At 40.9% G+C, this 19,501-nt stretch overlaps 2 protein-coding genes across 3 annotated transcripts in view; one reads left to right on the top strand and one right to left on the bottom strand.

The window, feature by feature from the left end:
* Positions 1 to 9,361, bottom strand: part of GPBP1L1 (GC-rich promoter binding protein 1 like 1) — a 64,102-nt gene extending 54,741 nt beyond the window's left edge. The window contains exon 1 of one of the 2 annotated variants that reach the window (XM_052636890.1): positions 9,309 to 9,361. The gene's annotated coding sequence lies outside the window, so the exon portion shown is untranslated. Of the gene's footprint in view, positions 1 to 8,693; positions 8,826 to 9,308 lie in introns of those variants that run through there. The other variant, XM_052636889.1, reaches the window with a different exon arrangement.
* Positions 9,362 to 11,004: 1,643 nt separating this feature from the next.
* Positions 11,005 to 15,097, top strand: TMEM69 (transmembrane protein 69). Its single transcript, XM_052637710.1, is given in 4 exon segments — positions 11,005 to 11,071; positions 13,239 to 13,378; positions 14,560 to 14,899; positions 14,902 to 15,097. Coding segments are annotated over 3 exon segments (465 nt in total). The 5' UTR covers positions 11,005 to 11,071; positions 13,239 to 13,336; the 3' UTR covers positions 14,985 to 15,097.
* Positions 15,098 to 19,501: the final 4,404 nt, after the last annotated feature.

The raw sequence follows: 19,501 nt of genomic DNA, 5'->3' as shown, positions 1-19,501 counted from the left end.
GACACAGAAGACCACATACTGTATAATTTTATTTATATGTAATGTCCAAAATAGGCAATTCCAGAGACAGAAAGGAGATTAGTGGCTGCCTAGAGTTGAAGAGGTGAATGCTAATGGTCATGAGACTTCTTTCTGGGGTGATGAAAATGTTCTAAAATTAGATAGTAGTGATGGTTATACAACTGTGAATATAGTAAAAAAAACAAAAACAAAAAACCCCATTAAATTGTACATATTAAGTGGGTAGTTTGTTATGTACATTCTATCTCAATAAAGCTGTCTTTAAAAAATTAGGTCAACAATTAATAACAAACAAGGAACTTGTACAAAGTAGCAACACTCAAATTAGTTTCTTGTTGCAAGTGGCAAGACTTACTGTTTAATATATGGACGCAACCATTATCACCTTAATCCAAGAATCAACCTTAACACTACTAAAAGTAGGTCAACCAGGTATTATGTGCATTATGACATGATGCAAAATGAGACAGAGCTATGATATATTCTCGCCAAAATGTTTAGATATAAATCCATCAAGCTTTTACCTGTAAACTTTGGAGATAAATACAGGAACAAAAGGAACAAACTAAGTGATACCTTAAGAATGCAACTGCATAAAAGCATTCTCAGGACAACCAGTCCAGTCTCAAAGTTAACATCACTGAAAAACAAGGACTAAGCTAGGTTAAAAGCTTCCCAGGTGGTGAGTGGTAAAGAATCTGACTGCCAATGCAGGAGACACAGATTCAATCCCTGGGTCAGGAAGATCCCCTGGCAAAGAAAATGGCAACCCATTCCAGTACTCTTGCCTGGGAAATCCCATGGACAGAGAAGCCTGGGGGGTTATAGAGTCAGACACAACTAAGCAACCAAACTACAAAGCTAGATTAAAGACAAATTAAACAAAGTACATTTTAAGTTACTTTTATTTTTACTTTATTTATTTTTGGCCACACTGCATAGCTTGTGGGATTTTAGTTCCCCAACCAGGGAATGAGCCCAGGCCACGGAACCAAAGTGTTGAGCCCTAACTTGCCAAGAAATTCCCTAAACAAAGGGTTACGATGGACAAAGTCCTGGTTCAGATATTAGTTTGGATAGCCAGCAGTAGCAAACATTTTTTTTTGATCAGCTGGGGAAATCTGAATAATAGCACCTGCATACCAAAGGAAAGGAATATGGAGTGTGGGTATCACCCAGTTAAAAAAAACCCAAGCTGTAAACTGATCTCATTTTAGTAAAATAAAAGTAAAAACTTACGTATATGTGCTTAGAGAAAGATCTTGGGAGGAAATGCACCAAAAGATAACAGTAGTGATTTCTGAATGACAGGAATGTCAAGTTTTTATTTTCACATATCTGTATACTCTAATATTCTACACAGCACATTCACTGTTTTTTTTAAAATGAATTAAAGACAGAATCACATGGGGGGCTTTAATAAACTAACAGTGTCCAGGCCTTATCCCATATATATTTAAAAACATTGAGAACAACTGCTCTTAAGAATTGGGAGTGGATAAAAGGGAAAATTCTTGTCTAGGTTTGTCTTTAAAAAAGACATTCATGGACTTTTTAACTTATTGAGTTAGGAAGGAGACCACTCTAAATAGAGGCAGTAACTATATCTTTTAGAAGGAGCAAATTATATTAGTCAATTTTACAAATTAGGATCCTTGGTTGAAAAAAAGAAATCCGGTTTCGGTATATTAGCAGAATAGGAAATTTATCAACAGGATATTGAGAGTTCCAAAAAAAAAAAAAAGATTTGGCAAACTTGTAAAAAATCAAGTTAAGCAGTCAAAACCACCAATCAAAGTCACATCACAGGAAGAAGTCTCTCAGAAAACTGCCCACTAGCTAGTATGCCACTGCCACAAGTCAACAGAATTAATTCTAAATTGTCCTTGTTCCTTTGTATCTCTCTCACTCCAGATTCAAATACCCAGTCAAGTGTATTTGATTGGCATAGCTGGGTCACAGCTACCAGGGGCCTCAGAAAGAAAGTATATGTGTGTATGCAAACAAGCTACATGTCCTTTTCCAGCTTCCACTCCCATCAAGTTTCACAAAAAGGCAATATTGGAACAGGGTTAAATGGTAAACAGACAAAAGAAACAAAGAAAAACTTTAAAGTCCAATTACTAGAATGTCCAACATATACATCTTCCCAGTCTTCCCATTAGTAACAAATTTTAATCATTGTGCCTTCTGATTCATTCTCAAAAGAACATTTCCTGAAAGTAATTTCACAAAGTATAAAATTTTTAGACTAAAATTTGCAACCTTTCTCAGGTAGTTATCTCCTTTCCAACATTTTGTTATTAAAAGGTCACAAGCACCTGCTGCAAACATACCTATATACTATCCCACTGATACAAATGTAATTTACTTAAATCACAACAGTTCCAAGTAAACAAACATATTATGAAACATATTATGTTACAAAAGTATATTTATCACCTGATGCAATCTGACACATTAAATTCAAGCTATAAGAGTCAGGTAACTAAGTGGACGAGTTTTATGTACAAGCATATTTAAATATCTCTTCTCAAGAATAAATTTTTTGCTCAAAATCCAAACATTACTTTTAAGTTAGAAGAGCAGACTCTGTATCTGGTTGTCACTTCACCTCTTTTTGCTTCAAATCCTTATCTGTAACTGGAGATTGTTGGAAAGTCAATGATTAAGTGAGTGAATATATGTAAAGTGTTAAGAACATTGCCTGGATGCTTTTCTCAGGGAAATAAAAGAGTACTCCATAGGTGTAATGCTTAATAGTTAAGGACTAGGAGGGATAAAAAGAAGCAGAGATATTACTTTGCCAACAAAGGGCCGTCTAGTCAAGGCTATGGTTTTTCCAGTGGTCACGTATGGATGTGAGATTTGGACTGTGAAGAAAGCTGAGCACCGAAGAATTGATGCTTTTGAACTGTGGTGTTGGAGAAGACTCTTGAGAGTCCCTTGGACTGCAAGGAGCTCCAAAGGCGATCAGTCCTGGGTGTTCATTGGAAGGACTGATGCTGAGGCTGAAACTCCAATACTTTGGCCACAATACCTCATGCGAAGAGTTGACTCACTGGAAAAGACCCTGATGCTGGGAGGGATTGGGGACAGGAGGAGAAGGGGATGACAGAGGATGAAATGGCTGGATGCCATCACCGACTCGATGCACATTGAGTTTGGGTGAACTCCAGGAGTTGGTGATGGACAGGGAGGCCTGGCGTGCTGCAATTTATGGGGTTGCAAAGAGTCGGACACGACTGAGCGACTGAACTGAACTGAGGAGGGATAAACAGGCTTCCCAGGTGGCACTAGTGGTAAAGAACCTGACTGCTACTGCAGGAGACATAAAAGACATGGGTTTGATCCCTGGGTGAGGAAGATCCCCTGGAGGAGGGCACGGCAACCCACTCCAGTATTCTTGCCCAGAGAATTCCATGGACAGAGGAGCCTGGTAGGCTGCCTACAGTCCATTGGGTTACAGAGTTGGACACAACTGAAGCGGCTTGGCTCGCACACGCACACACAGGGCAGGGAGTAAACAATAGGAAAAAAATTCTGTTTTGAGAAGAGAAATTTTCAGACCAAACAGGCTGAGGAAACTACTCACTAGTAACCAAAACAGAAGACAAAACCAAAAAAAAAAAAGAAGACAAAACCACTACAAACCCAGCATATTTAGCTCAATTTTATTTTTTTTAGCTCAATTTTATAATACAACAAATATACACTAGGTAGGAAAAAAAAAAAGGACAAGAAACAAACTAGCTGGAAAAGTTAACACTGAATTGGGCACAGGACCAAAACAAACACTCCATTTTACAACCATGTTGGAGGAGGGTTAATATCTCATACAATTACTCTATGCTGCTCAACAGAGAAATTGTGAGAAAATGATATGAGAAACACTGAACAAACCAGAAGAAAAAAAAAGGCTACCAATTTACAGGAAAATCTGGAATGTGGGAAACTGCAGGAGAAATAACCTGGTTTCTTCAACAAAGTACAAGGAAAAAAACCCTGAAGAAACATACAAACTAAGAGGCTTAAAAGAATACCAGTCCAAAAAAAAAAAAAGAATATCAGTCAATTACAGTGTGTGGGACCTGGATACTGATTCAAATAAAGAGAAGTCAACAGAAAAGTAATAACTAGAAAAGGAAAAAAAGAATACCAAAAAGCCCACGTGCAACCATCTGTTCAGATTCCATACAATTTAATTCAATGAGTAAAAGGTAAAGACAATATTGAAAAATTTACTTCACAATTATGAAGTGCTTACAACAGTCAGGCATTGTATTAAGAACTATACAAATGTTATTTCATTTATTTACCACAAAAACTCTATGAGAAGGTACTATTACCCCCATTTAACAAAGCAGCAGGCAGAAATCATACCTAAAACGTTATCAAAGTCTCAAAGCTTTAAGTGGTAATGCAGAGATTCAAACCAAGGGCACTATGACCACCATACCACCACGCCATCTCCCTACATGATGTGGTGAAAATCCAGCTTCGGAATCAGACAGCTGTCTGAGTCCCCACCTCTCACTATGTTATGCAAACCACTGAACTTCTTGGATCCTCTGTACACTCACATATAGAAGCATTAGTATCACCTATTTAAACAAGCATTTTGAGGAGCAACAAGAATATATATATATATATATAAGTATAAAATGGACTCTGTTACACCCTCTAGCTTATGAAACCTTCAATAAATGGTTCTCACTATCCTTCTACCATACCTGGTAAGACTAATTAGAAAGCAGAGCTAATAATTCATAAGCACATAGCTGGAACACTGGAATAGTTCTACCTTTTAATTAACTAACTAAAGAACCCCCAAACCAACTTTTCAACATACTTGTAAACTTCAAGGACAGCAGTAATTCAGAAGAGAACTTTTTTATATAATGACATTTAAATATATAATCTTTGGTGGCTCAGACAGTAAAGTATCTGCCTGAAATGCAGGAGACCCAGGTTCGATCCCTAGGTTGGGAAGATCCCCTGGAGAAGGGAATGACAACCTACTTCAGTGTTCTTCCCTGGAGAATTCCATGGACAGAGGAGCCTGGTGGGCTACAGTCCATGGGATCACAAAGATTCGGACATGACTGAGGGACTAACACTTTCAAACTTATAATCAGCAGAAACCAGAGTTTGCAATATAAAGTATAACCAAACTTAATTCTTAAAAGACAAAAAAACAAAAACAAAACCAACTTATTCCACACATACAGAACTGCTACTCAGAAAAGTGCACTAAAACTTTGTTCATACTGATGATCCTCTTGTCTGACATCTGATTAATATATGGCAAAGTAGTCTTATTATAAAAAAGGAAGGTAAGCTTAATGACTATGTTAAAAATTAACTCCTTTAAGAAAGACAGCTTTCTGTGTTGTTATCCTGTGGATATTTTTGTGCTTATCTGTTAAACTACTAAGTTCCTGGGTGGTAGGAATGTTTTACAGTTATCTAGGCATTCCTAGACCTTAGCAGGCTGAAACTGGCACCACAGTATAGCCTCCAACATTTCTTAAAGTGTTTCCTAAAAGAATGATTGAACCATTTTGTTTGAAAAATAACGTGTCCAACAGATCAGTTAAAGGTCGATTTTTTTAAATAATAAATAATTTTTATTATTACTATTATTTTTTGTCATGCCATGCTGCATGCGGGATCTTACGTCTCTAGCCACATATCAAACCCAGGTTTCCTTGTAATGAAAGCGAAGAGTCCTAATCACTGGATTGCCAGGGAAGTCTGGCCAAAAGGCTGATTATTTGCTTCAGGAAATAAAAATAACTATTAGATGCCTTTAAACATTTGCCGAGTATATTTGAAATCACCTGTAAAATTCATAACATGAGCAATATTTTACCTCATTAGTTAAGATATACCTTTGGACAAAAGAACTTCAACTCATTCCACTGAATTATTTTTCAAGGTTGATTGTAGCCAGTTTTGTTTTGAGCAGAAATCCAGTGGGAAATAAAAAATCAGTCTGATTTTGAAGTGACTTGGGCAGCTACCACTCAGCACAACCACATATCAAACTGTAGACAATGGCAAATATAGTCAGTTACATAGTAGTATGTTTTCTATGTATGAAAGAAAAGAAAGAAAGTGAAGTCGCTCAGTGTCTGACTCTTTGCGACCCCATGGACTGCAGCTTACCAGGCCCCTCCGTCCATGGGATTTTCCAAGCAGGAGTACTGGAGTGGGTTGCTATTTCCTTCTCCAGGGGACCTTCCCGGCCTAGGGATCGAACCCAGGTCTCCCACATTGTAGGCAGACGCTTTACCACCTGAGCCACCAGGGCAGTCCCTTTCTATGAATGGGGAAAGCCAAAACTTCATTTAAGTTTTTCATCTTAGTATCACCTAGATTCCTTCCCCATTACAATTATTTGAAAAACCATAAATACATACCACAATTTGCCTTTTCCACAAACTACTTTTTCAGTTGGGATATTTAAAAAATTGCTTAGGTTTAAGTATGTACCAGTTGGATGAATATCTGAACTTATTTTCCTCAACAAAAATAATGGGAATAAAACAATATCTACCTCACAGGAATAAACTAATAAAAATATAAAGCAATTCAAGCAACTGTAAGCCTCTGGCACATTAGTTACTCCTGTTACTAAGTGCATATACTTTAAGTTTTAATCATAAAACAAAGATACGCAATTTGTTGGGAGTATGATTCAAAATTGTTGTTTTATCTAAGTATTTAAATTTTAGTTACAAGCAGAAATGTCCCAGATTTCTTGTCATTCCAAATGTATTAAAATGGCTGCATGTGCTGTCCTCAACCAAACTACTAAACAGCCACTGACAAGAAAACCAAGCTGAATTCATTCAAAATAAAAATGGCTTCCTAACAACCCCACACCACCAAATTTCAAGAGCTTTGTTAAGATACTATTCAGAATCAATTGAAAGAATATTTGTATCAGTATGTACAAACTGTTTTGAGAATCTTTAAAAAAAAAGAGGTCTCACCCAAGTTTATGGGTTCAGTAGTCAACAAAAGCAAAACACAAAGCAACTGACTTGTAATGTCTATAAAGCACTTTAAACGTTTTTTCTGTAAAACCACCAAAATAATTTAAGAACAACAACAACAAATCCTAGGGGAGTTGACAAAAGTAAACTTTCGTACTGAATGAATGTGGAAAGGTAAATTGAAATTGACTCCCTAAGGGAAGGAAGATGAAGTAAAATAGTTTATTTTCCTATTAATTCCAAACTTCTCATTCACAATTAGCACTTTATTATTTTATCTTTTAGACAGATTTCAACTTGAAACTGGAGCATCTTCCCAAATACTGAAGTTAACTGTTTTTGATTTCCAGTCTATGCTCTTTTGTTTTCAGTTAAACCTCTGGATCTAATGTTGTTTTTTAAGCAGCAAACAAAAAAACAGCCTTTTGTCTGAAAGGGCACAACAATCAGGCACTCCACTTAAAGTCTGTTTTCATTTGTCTTACATTCTTCTGATACGTGTCCCAAAATAAAAGACCTTAGAAAAGGCCAGCAATCGACCAAACTGCAAATCTAAGTCTATTGAAGACCAATCACTATACTTTTTGGAAGGAATTACACAGAATGTGACTTCTGTTACTAAACTAAAACATGAGCCACCATAAACTTTATTTTTCCCAGATAAGCAATAAACTTTAAGAGCAAGTATTTTAACAAATATGACAAACCAACTTAACAGCACAAAGTTGGCTGATAAAATTAACACCACAGCACAATTTCAAAACTATAAGCAACTACCAAAAAAACCGCACCCACTCTTATGTAAACTTTTGGAGTAAGCAAACTACTTTAGCTTCACCTTTGTTTTCACGTAGCAAAGACTCTTCAAGATAAGACAACAGTAAGATCAAAAGACCCAGTTGTTGAAAAATAACCAAGGAAAAATAACTAAGAAGTCAAGACTTGTTAACGTATTTAAGTTACTAAGCTCGGGGCACTTCCCCAAGCTACAGCCATTTTAGATTCAGCCTTTGAGTTTCACGGGGAGTAGGGAGAGGCAGATGTAAAACAGAAAAAGTCCTCACTAAAACACTTAAAGATTGACCAGCTTTTTTCTCCAGGTAGGGAGGAGTCGGTAGGGGCTGGACAGACCATCTAAATCAACGAAAACACCTCGCTACCAAGGGGAACCGGAACACTGGGGGCAGGGGTGCGGGGTTAAAGCTCTTCTTTCCCCCTCAGATACCCCACATTTGACTCACACGTTTTTTTCCCCTTAGATTTTTCCATCACTGGAAAACAAAAGCCCCTGGCTCTAATTTAAGAAGGAGAAAGAAAAAGTAACCGTAAACCAAGCTACTCAGTCACCAACAAGCCGGAACGCCTGGAGCGGAGCCAGAGAGCCGCAGGTGAGCGTTCCGACCAGAAGAGCAAAGTTAAAGTAGGAGCGCTCTGGCAGAGTCTCGACGACGCTCGTGTGCAACGCTCCACGCGTGGGGGAAGGTGCCCCGTTCGAACCACACGACCCGTGGGCTCTGCTCCCGGTCCCCGGACCGACCTACACCCAACCACCTGTGTGAGAGCCTCCTTCAACTTGTTTCAACAGCCGATCAGTCAGGCACCGGGTGGAGCCCTGCGCCAGATCACTCACGATCCCCTACCCCACCGTTGTCGGGAACTCTCACTCACCGGGCAGTGGAGGGGCTACAGTTAGGGACCAGTCGCGGCGTCTGAGGGCGCGTCCCCAGCTTCCTGATCCGGCAGAGGTGGAGAGCCCACAACCATAACAAAGGTCTTCCCAAAATGGCTGCCCGGCCCACACGGCCCAGGAGGGGCAGACCGGGTGGAAGGGGAGGAGCGACGACCAGCCCGGCCCTCCCGCAATCTCACCCCGCCTCACACACGCCCACCCGTTCGCACCGCCCACAAGCGCGCACGCGCATGCGCATGAGCCCTGTTCGGGTGACCCCCGCCGACGCCCCAAGCAGCCAACGTTTAGCCGAGGGGACGGCGGTTATCCCCTGCCCCGCCCCCAGCTCCCTCCGCTGCGTCTCTTGGCGGCGCCCCTGCCCCTTAGCAGAGTTTAACGCTGTCTTTTCTAGCGCCGCCTCAGAGGCAGAGACCAGCTGAATTTGGTACTCCCCTTCACATCTCTCCAGGCACTAGGGCCTGGGCGCCGGTGAATGAGTGGGTGGGGGTGTATATGTGCACCCGTTTTTCCCCGCCCCTTCATTCTGCACCTTCCCACACCCCATCTCTCAGCAAGCACACTTCTCCAAACTACATCTACAAGTACTAACAAACCGGTTTTGTAGGCGCGTGTGTTTTCCGACCCTTTCCCACCTTCGGCTCCTTCCTTCTTTCACGTGCGCGCGCCGTTAAGACTCCAGCCCCCAGCAGGCCACACGGCCGGGCTTTGGCGGCCTGAGTGGCTGGTCCCGACGCACTACCCGCTGGGAGTGGTAGTTCCGCCCGACCGCTGGCGTCACGCCCCTGTCCCCGTACTGGGCGATTTTCTGGCCAGAGCCTGCTCCAGTGCCAGGGCGGAGAAGCTGTTTCTTCGGCTCTAAGTCTCATTGGGTATCGCATAACGGGAAGGGGCGGCGCTGCCATGGCCGAGAAGGAAATAAAAGTGAAAGCCTATGGCGACTGGAAAGTGTTACTATTAGGAAGAATTCGCTGTGAATCTGTTCTGTACGAGAGGCTAAACCATGTGACAGCCGGCAACCAAGAAGCCAAACTACATAGAATCGGGAGGAATAGAGGAACTGGGTAGCGTGGGCTCCTGCAGCTCTCCTTTTGTTTTCAGATAAACGCGCAAATTGCCTGATAGTGTCTCCTTTGATAGACTGTGAAATGGAGGCCCAGAGAAGGAAAGGGACTTGCTCAAGGTCACAAAGCCCACAAATAAAAGTTAAAGCACAGAGTGACAGGAGGAATAATCAAACTTACACAGGTTACCCTAAAGGCTCTTATCACACTTCTCATGAAAATAAAAGTCTCGCCCCTTATTTTCTTTATTTCTTAACAAAATTTCCAGGTACCAGAAAAGAGAATGAAGTGGAACTTTTTTCCCCTTAAGTAGTATTAGTTCAGTACCTTAATGAGCTGTGAGATATGCCCAGATTATCCTAGAAACCCCTTTTTAATGCAAAGTCAAAAATGAGTTCCAAGGACTTCCCTGGCTAAGACTCTGCACTCTCAGTGTAGGGGTTCCAGTTCGATCCCTGGTCGGGAAACTAGATCCCACATGCTGCAGCTAAGACCCGGTGCAGCCAAATAAATATTTTTTTAAAGAAAAAATGAGTTCCAGAAATGGCAAGCAATTTGGCCAAGTCATACTTTTCCTAGACTCCAAATCTCCTACCTTCCTACACCACCATCACTCTGTAATTGCACTCTACCTTCCCTGACTCTGCGAGGCAGATTTTGCTGGCTGGGAAATCTGGACTAGAAAGGAAAGGACCATTTAAGAACCCTACTACTACTACTAAGGATTCGCTCAGTTGTGTCCGACTCTTTGCGACCCCGTGGACTGTAGCCCACCAGCCTCCTCCATCCATGGGATTCTCCAGGCAAGAGTACTGGAGTGAGTTGCCATTTCCTTCTCCATGGGATCTTCCCAACCCAGGGATCAAACCCAGGTCTCCTGCACTGCAGGCAGACGCTTTAACCTCTGAGCCACTAGGGAAGCCCCTTTAAGTACCCTACAGACTTCAAAAGCCAGTTTCTACTAGAACTAAGATTTTACAGAAAACCCAGGATGGGACTGGAGAAGGAAATGGCAACCCACTCCAGTACTCTTGCCTGGAAAATCCCATGGACAGAGGAGCGTAGTAGGCTACAGTCCATGGGGTCGCAGAGTCGGACACGACTGAGCCACTTCACTTCACTTCACTTCAGGGTGGGAACTAGTTAGCTCTGGTCAAGTTTCCACCCGGACTCTTTTTTTTGCTCTCAGGAAGTGAGGGGGGTACAATTTATTCTCACTTGCCGGAAGTCTTTTTTCCAGAGTTCCGAGCTCTTCTTGCAGTTCGGGTTTCTACCTCTGTGTGCGACGCTGGCAAGTGAGTAGCAGGGCTGTTGCCACAGGTGCAGGTTGGGAAAAGTGGTGGGGCACCAAGGCTTTGGTGTAAATTGAAGCCGCGGGCGCTGTTGAACAAAATTTCCCGGGGATCTTTGCGTCCATCCAGACTTCATCCCTTTTCTACTGATGTCGGCTCTAAGAGTTGTAGTTTGTATTGGCGCAGTGGAAATATTGAGCATTTTCACCCAAATTGAGTGGATTAACTCTTGAGTCTTTGTCCTTAATCTCCTCACCCGTTGCCATCCCGGGCTTTAGGCTATCACATTTTTGCTTTAATACCCTTGAGTTGGAAACCACTTGTCACAGTGCCTAGGGAGTTCGGAAGGTTGGGGGAGCATGTAAACCCTTAAAAAGGTGATTTTGAACAAACGTGAGTAGGTCGGTCCTGCAGGTATGTATGTTTGGGAGTCAGGAAGTGTGTGTGTGTGTTTGTGTAGCCACTCAGTTGTGTCCGACTCTGTGATCCCATGCACTGTAGGCTGGCCAGTTTCCTCTGTCCATGGAATTCTCCAGGCAAGAATACTAGAGTGGGTTGCCATTCCCTTCCCCAGGGGATCTTCCTGACCTAGGAATCAAACCTGGGTCTCCTGCATTGAAGGCAGATTCTTTACCATCTGAGCCACCAGGGAAGCCCATATTATCTAATTGACCCGGGATAACTTAACTCCCTACTTGCTTCCATATATGGAGAGAGAGCCATTGACAGTCTGGTATACAGAATTTCTTGACCCAGCCCTAATATCTGTGATCAAGAAATTAGTTCACTGTTTTTTTTTCCCCAATAGGCGAGAAGTAAATTTATTAATAAAGGAATCTTTTGAGAGATCGGCAAGGGGGCTCATCTTAGATGTGACTCCTTGCGGCTGGAGAGCCTAGTTGCTTTTGCATGTGGGATCTTAGTTCCTCCGCAGGGCTCAAACCACATCCCCTGCATTGGGAGACTGCAGACTCTCAACCACTGGACCACCGGGGAAGTCCCCAAGTTTTTAAATTAAGCAGCAACTGTGGGTTTTGGATTTTAGACACTTCTGTTTTTCTGGTTAATACTGGGACTCATGTAAACATGACAGATCTGGGTTCATAGTATTCTCATTCAGCCACTTACTGGTTGCTTACATTTGGTAAGGTGGGAATAATAGCTAGTTGTTTTTTTTTTAGTGCCTGCTTTGCGTTAGGGACAGTGCACATCTATTAGCTTATTTAATTTTTATAGCGACCCTATGTAGTTATTATAAGCCTTAGGTGAGTGAACTGCACTATAATCAGGTTAAATTAATTTGTCCAAAATCACATAACTAATACATGGTAGAGCCAGAATTCCAGCCCAGGTCATTTGGCTCCAAAATCTGCACTCTAACTTAACAGATTATTAATATCACTCAGCACCAAGTTGATGAGGTGCCTGTATTAAATAAGTTCGTGCATATAAAACACATAATTATAATGCCTGGTTCGCAGCTAGTTGTATTGATTGCTATTATCATTACTTTTAAGCTATAAACTCCTAAGCCCCAAAATAACTAACTAAGGAGAAAAAAGAAAGCAGACAAGCTATGACTTTCAGTGTTAAAGATAAGAAAGCTGGCACTTCAAGGAAGCAATTTATCCAAGGTCACACAGCTGGGAAATGATAGAGGCATTTGTAAAGAACTAGATACATTGTCCAGAGAAGGCAGTGGCACCCCACTCCAGTACTCTTGCCTGGAAAATCCCATGGATGGAGGAGCCTGGTAGGCTGCAGTCCATGGGGTCGCTAAGAGTAGGACACGACTGAGCGACTTCACTTTCATGCATTGGAGAAGGAAATGGCAACCCACTCCAGTGTTCTTGCCTGGAGAATCCCAGGGACGGAGGAGCCTGGTGGGCTGCCGTCTCTGGGGTCGCACAGAGTCGGACACGACTGAAGTGACTTAGCAGCAGCAGCAGATATATATTGTCTCTGCATTACTCTTCTTTACACCCAACAGCAAAAGCTAAAATAATGGTTCAAAGAAAAGGATCTATTTACTCCATGTTACTGATTTTTTAAAACATTAATGACTGTTTCCAAAGGAAACTGTTATATGGAAGAAATTCCCCCAAATTCCTACTTTTAAAAATTATGCATGAAGTGAAGAAAATTAAATGACATCTTATTTTGTTCACAGCAGCATGCTTCTGATTCAGACCCTCCACTTAACTGTAAAAATACATTAATCAGAACTGTGTGGCATCTTCCTAAGCAAGACTTTCAGTGGGACCCAGTATGCTTCACTTCATCCGGAAGTTTTCTCAAGCATCTTCAAAGGTTGGTTTATTCAGCAAATATTTGAGCACTACTTTCCAAGCACTGCTTCACTGGACAATAGTAGTAAAATAAAGAAGACAAAAATCCTTATCTTCATACTCTAGTTGATCTGGGTAAGAGTAAAATACAAATAAGTGAAATATTTACTATGTCAAAGTGAAATATTTGGTATGTCAAATGGTAAGTGCTGTGGAGAACTACAGAGCAGGGAAGGGGAATAGGGACAGTAGACTTTGAAGTTCTGCATTTATAAACAGGGTGGTCAGAGTGAGGCAATGATCGATGCAGATACCTCAGGGAAGAACATTTTAGACAAAAAGAAGAAAAAACAGTTCTCAAGATGGACTCATTCCTAGCAATTCTGAATAACTACCAAGATTCTTTAAATAGCTCTTATGTTTTCTTTAATCCAGTATTTTCTGAGTTACACTTGATCTGTGTAACTATTGAAGTATGGAATCTACTCACTAAAGAACAGAATCAGCAGAAGAGGTTATTGCTTTGGCCATGTGCCATGAACGGCACTGGGGATTTTTTTTAAGGCAAAGGAAAAAAAACCATATGGTCCAAGCCCTCAGGTCTACTGAGACAGACAAGTGAACATGTGATTTTAATTCACTGTGAGAGTTATGATAGGAGTGTGCATAGGGTGCTTGCTTACAGCAGAATTAAATCACATTGGAGAAAGCTTCCAACTGAATTTTGAAAGGTAAGTTCCCTAAAGAGAAAAATGGTAATCTTAAAATTCTAGGCAGAGACTTGTAGAAAGGCATGAAGCTATGAAAAGTTTGCAGTCTCTAAAGCTTAATTTTCTTTACATAAAACAGAACTGCCATAGTAATTAGTGCAGCTGCTTTTTCAATTTATAAATAGAAGAGACAGTTTAGAATGCCAAAAGCTAAAGACCTAGTCTTTACCTGTTCCTCCAGATCTTTCTTTCATGGGATAATATTGTGGTAGGCAAAAACATACCACGGTTTCTATTCCGCAGTAGCTTCTTTTGCATGTTGTATAGCTATTTAATAGTCTTTGCAGCGATAACATCACCCTATACGCCAACCTTTACGTTTGACATGCAGCACATGGTTTGTTTTTATATTGTTTCATATTGTGACTAAAACATTTGGTGATTTTCTTTTTTAAGTCTGTTTTATTGTCTTCTGGTTCTATTTTCCCTATAGATGCTGAAGTACACTTCCACAGTCAGACCAGGAGCCAGCAGGAGAATAGAAACACTTTCTCACAAGACATGTCTTCAGCAGAACTTTTCCCTTTTGTTTCCGAGACTTTGGCTTTTCTCATCCTTTCCAGCATGTGTGAGCAGGACACAGTATTATCATACTTCCCTATGCAGTTTTAAGAAGAAGCAAGAGCAAGCAGTGCTTCCAGCCAGGCCACCACGAACAGTCAGTTTCCTGCCTGACAGCCCAAAGCCAGCATTATACATAACTCTGGCAGGACTAATCCCCTTCGTTGCTCCACCAGTGGTCATGGTGATGACAAAGACTTATATTCCCATATTAGCTTTTACTCAGATGGCTTATGGAGCCAGTTTCCTTTCTTTCTTGGGAGGGATCAGATGGGGTTTTGCTCTGCCAGAAGGTAGTCCAGCCAAACCAGACTTCCTCAATTTAGCTAATAGTATAGCTCCTGTTGTGTTTTCATGGTTTGCTTTCTTTATTTCTGAAAGACTAAGTGAAGCTATAGTCACAGTAATAATAGGTTTGGGGATAGCGTTACACACTGAACTCTTTCTCTTGCCCCATTATCCCAATTGGTTCAAAGCCCTGAGGATAGTAGTCACTTTAGTGGCCTTTTTTTCATTTGTAATCACTTTACTAGTGAAAGATTTTTATCCAGAGAAAGGACCCAAGAGACTTGGGCAAGTAAAATAAACATAAAACTACTCTATAGATAATGTTAGCATGTTGGTTAGAAGCCTTGTGTTTTGCAGTCATCTTTTTCTACCTCTCCTGTTTAGCTTTTTCCCAGGAAAGGTGATATTTTCTTTCCAAACTTTTTCATTTGTAGAAATCTTTATCTTATAGAAATCACTGAGAAGCAGCTTGAAAACCCTTAAGTAAAATTCTCATTTAGTCTTTTTATGAGTTATAGTCATCCACTTAAAATTTTCAATGTTTTGTTTTGAAAAATGTAAATAAAAAATGATGAAAAACACTGTGCTAGAGCTTTACAGTCATTGAAAACACACAGAAACTCTCAGAGGAAAACTTCATGAGTGTCTAAAAATGATAGGTGGCTCTAGTGTGGAGTTTTCATTGCAGTTGCCCCTGGAAATTGCATTTCCAAGCTCATTTTACCTGACATAACCTAGTTATTTGAACTGAAAGGATCTATGGCTTTAAAAGTTAGTAGGAAGCACTGTCACAAGGGAAAGCTGTGTTGAAAGAAAAGCTGGACACATTTTCTGGTTTTATCCGGATATTTGGCAGAGTATAGACAGAACTTGATTTATGGACCTAACATTCCAGATTCCTATGTAATATTGTTCTTTTTAGAATCAGACTTTACTTTCACCACCATGGACATCCACAACTGAGTGTTGTTTCCGCTTTGGCCCTGACGCTTCCTTCTTTCTGGAGCTATTAGCAACTGCCTTCTGCTCTTCCCCAGTAGCATAATGGACACTTTCCTACTTGGGAGACTCATCTTTCAGTGTCATATGTTTTTGCCTTTTCATACTGTTCACAGGGTTGTTAAAGTACCTTACCTTACCTGTCTCCTGAGAAACCTGTGAGTCAAGATGCAACAGTTAGAACTGGACATGGAACAACTGACTGGTTCAAAATTGGGAAAGGAGTATGACAAGGCTGTATACTGTCACCCTGCTTATTTAACTTACATGCAGAGTATATCATGCAAAATGTTAGGCTAGATGAATCACATGCTGGAATCAAAGACTGACAAGAGAAATATCATCAACCTAAGACATGCAGATGATACCACTCTAATGACAGAAAATGAAGAGGACCTGAAAAGCCTCTAGATGAGGGTCAAAGAGGAGAGTGAAAAAGCTGCCTTGAAACCTTCAACATTAAAAAAAACTGAGATCATGGCATCCAGTCCTATAACTTCATGACATAGAAGGGAAAAAAGTAGCAGTGAAAGATTTTATTTTCTTGGGCTCCAAAATCACTGTGGACAGTGACTGCAAGCAAACCCAGGTCTCCTGCATTGCAGGTAGATTCTTTACTTGCTGAGCTACAAGGGAGCTCAGATGTGAGTTGGACCATAAAGAAGGCTGAGTGCCAAAGAACTGATGCTTTTGAATTATGATGCTGGAGAAGGATCTTGAGACTCCCTTGGACTGTAAGGAGATCAAACCATCAATCATAAAGGAAATAAACCTTGAATATTCATTGGAAGAACTGATGCTGAAACTCCAATACTTTGGTCCCCTGATGCAAAGAGCTGACTCACTGGAAAAGACCCTGATGCTGGGAAAGATTGAAGGCAAAAGGAGAAGAGGCAGCAGAGGATGAGATAATTAGATAGCATCACCGACTCAATGGACATGAATTTGAGCAAACTCCAGGAGATGGTGGAGGACAGAGGAGCCTAGCTTGCTGCAGTCCATGGGGTTGCAAAGAGTGGGAAACAAGCTAGAAACTGAACAATAACAAGTAGATACAACTTATCTCCAAACATAACACCAACTGGTAAAAAAAAAATACTTCAAAGAATAAAGCAACTAGTAAGATCCCCTGCAGAAGGGCATGGCAACCCACTCCAGTGTTCTTGCCTGGAAAATCCCACAGACAGAGGATCCTGGCAGGCTACAGTCCACTGGGTCACAAAGAGTCAGACACTACTGACATGACTTAGCATGCACACATGTACAAACTCGGAAAAGTCAATCTGGGGTCATTTTTATAATGTTCTATCTAGTTTTACAAGTCAACTCATACAGAAGCTTTTTGTAACAGTGAAAACAATACCTTGGATTCTAACTTGAAAACCTAGTCTTTTCAGATGCATAGTCTCATAAAAAGAAAAAACATTTAAAATGTAAGAATATAAATTAGGAAATGGATATGATATATATAACCTTTGTATCTCTCTCTGTTAGTCACTCAGTCGTGTCCAACTCTTAGCGACCCCATGAACTGTATGGACTGAAGCCTGCCAGGCTCTGTCCATGGGATTCTCTAGGCAAAAATACTGGAGTGGGTTGCCTACCTTTGTATAAGTATTCAAATATTAGGTAAGAAATTTCATAAGTAAATTATATACATATAATTTCCACTTCAGTGATTCTTGCTGTGGAAAGATCATAATCTAGAGTAGTAACGTTTACTTTTTTGTGTGTTCAAGTCCCAATCCACAGCATCTCAGAATGTGACCTTACTTGAAGACGGGTCTTTACAGAGGTAATAAGGTTAAAGTGAGATTATAAGGGTAGATTGTAATGTTATATTGCTGGTGTTCTTACAACAAGAGAAAATTTAGAGATAAATATGTATATAGAGAGAATACCAATGGACATGAAGATCTACTTGCCAAGAAGAAGCCTTGAAGAGATCTCTCCTTAGCCCTCAGAAGGAACTAACTCCACCAACACCTTGATTTCAGATTTTGGGCATCCAAAACTGAGACAATACATTTCTGCAGTACTTTGTTAAATGAAACAGTCCTAGCAAACACATATAATACTATGGTGCTAGAGCTTGTTCTGATCATTGGGAAGTATACCAGTTAAAGCCTGTGGCTAAAATCACCAAACGATCCTTCTTTATTAGTGCAGAGAAAAGTTTACGACAGCCTGATACTGAAGGAATGAAAGCTCATACTCTTCAGAAGATCCTTTTCAGATTCTACTCATATTGTTTTAGTGAGGAAAATTACTTCTTTGCTTCTAAATTGCACGAGTACTACACAGACTTAGAACTTTTCTCTGATCTCAGTCTCTCATAATATGGGCAAGTCACATGTTCAAGCTAACTGACCTGTCTTTTTCAGCCCCACCAACTGCATGCAGGATCTTAGCTCTCGGACCAAGGATCAAACCCATGCCCCCTGCAGTGGAAGTGTGGAGTCCTAACCACTGGACCACGAGGGATTTCTCTACAGTGTGTATGATTTTTAAGTGCACTGGACAGAATATTTAGAAGTATACTGAATTGTTAAATATTTGGGGGGAAGATCATGTTAATCAGATCAGTTCAGTCGCTCAGTCGTGTCTGACTCCTTGTAACCCCATCAACCACAGCACGCCAGGCCTCCCTGTCCATCACCAACTCCCGGAGTTCACCCAAACCCATGTCTACTGAGTTGGTGATGCCATCCAACCATCTCATCCTCTGTCGATCCCTTCTCCTCCCACCTTCAATCTTGCCTAGCATCAGGGTCTTTTCAAATGAGTCAGCTCCTCCCATCAGGTGGCCAAATATTGGAGTTGCAGCTTCAACATCAGTCCTTCCAATGAATACCCAAGACTGATCTCCTTTAGGATGGACTGGTTGGATCTCCTTGCAGTCCAAGGGACTCTCAAGAGTCTTTGCCAACATCACAGTTCAAAAGCGTCAATTCTTTGGTCCTCAGCTTTCTTTATAGTCCCAACTCTCACATCCATACATGACCACTGGAAAAACCATAGCCTTGACTAGACGGACCTTTGTTGACAAAGTAATGTCTCTGCTTTTTAACATGCTGTCTAGGTTGATCATAACTTTCCTTTCAAGGATTAAGTGTCATTTAATTTCATGGTTGCAATCACCATCTGAGTGATTTTGGAGCCCCCCCAAATAAACTCAGCCACTGTTTCCACTGTTTCCCCATCTATTTCCCATGAAGTGATGGGACCACATGCCATGATCTTAGTTTTCTGAATGTTGAGCTTTCAGCCAACTTTTTCACTCTCCTCTTTCACTTTCATCAAGAGGTTGTTTAGTTCTTCACTTTCTGCCATAAGGGTGGTGTCATATGCCTATGTGAGGTTATTGATATTTTTCCCAGCAATCTTGATTCCAGCTTGTGCTTCTTCCAGCCCAGTGTTTCTCATGATGTACTCTGCATATAAGTTAAATAAGCAGGGTGATAATATATAGCCTTGACGTGCTGCTTTTCGTATTGGAACCAGTCTGTTGTTCCATGTCCAGTTAT

The sequence above is a fragment of the Budorcas taxicolor genome, chromosome 3 (assembly GCF_023091745.1).
Source record: "Budorcas taxicolor isolate Tak-1 chromosome 3, Takin1.1, whole genome shotgun sequence".
NCBI classification, from domain to species: Eukaryota; Metazoa; Chordata; class Mammalia; order Artiodactyla; family Bovidae; genus Budorcas; species Budorcas taxicolor.
The sequence above is the reverse complement of the archived record's forward strand: the minus strand, read 5'-3'. Positions and strand labels throughout refer to the sequence as shown.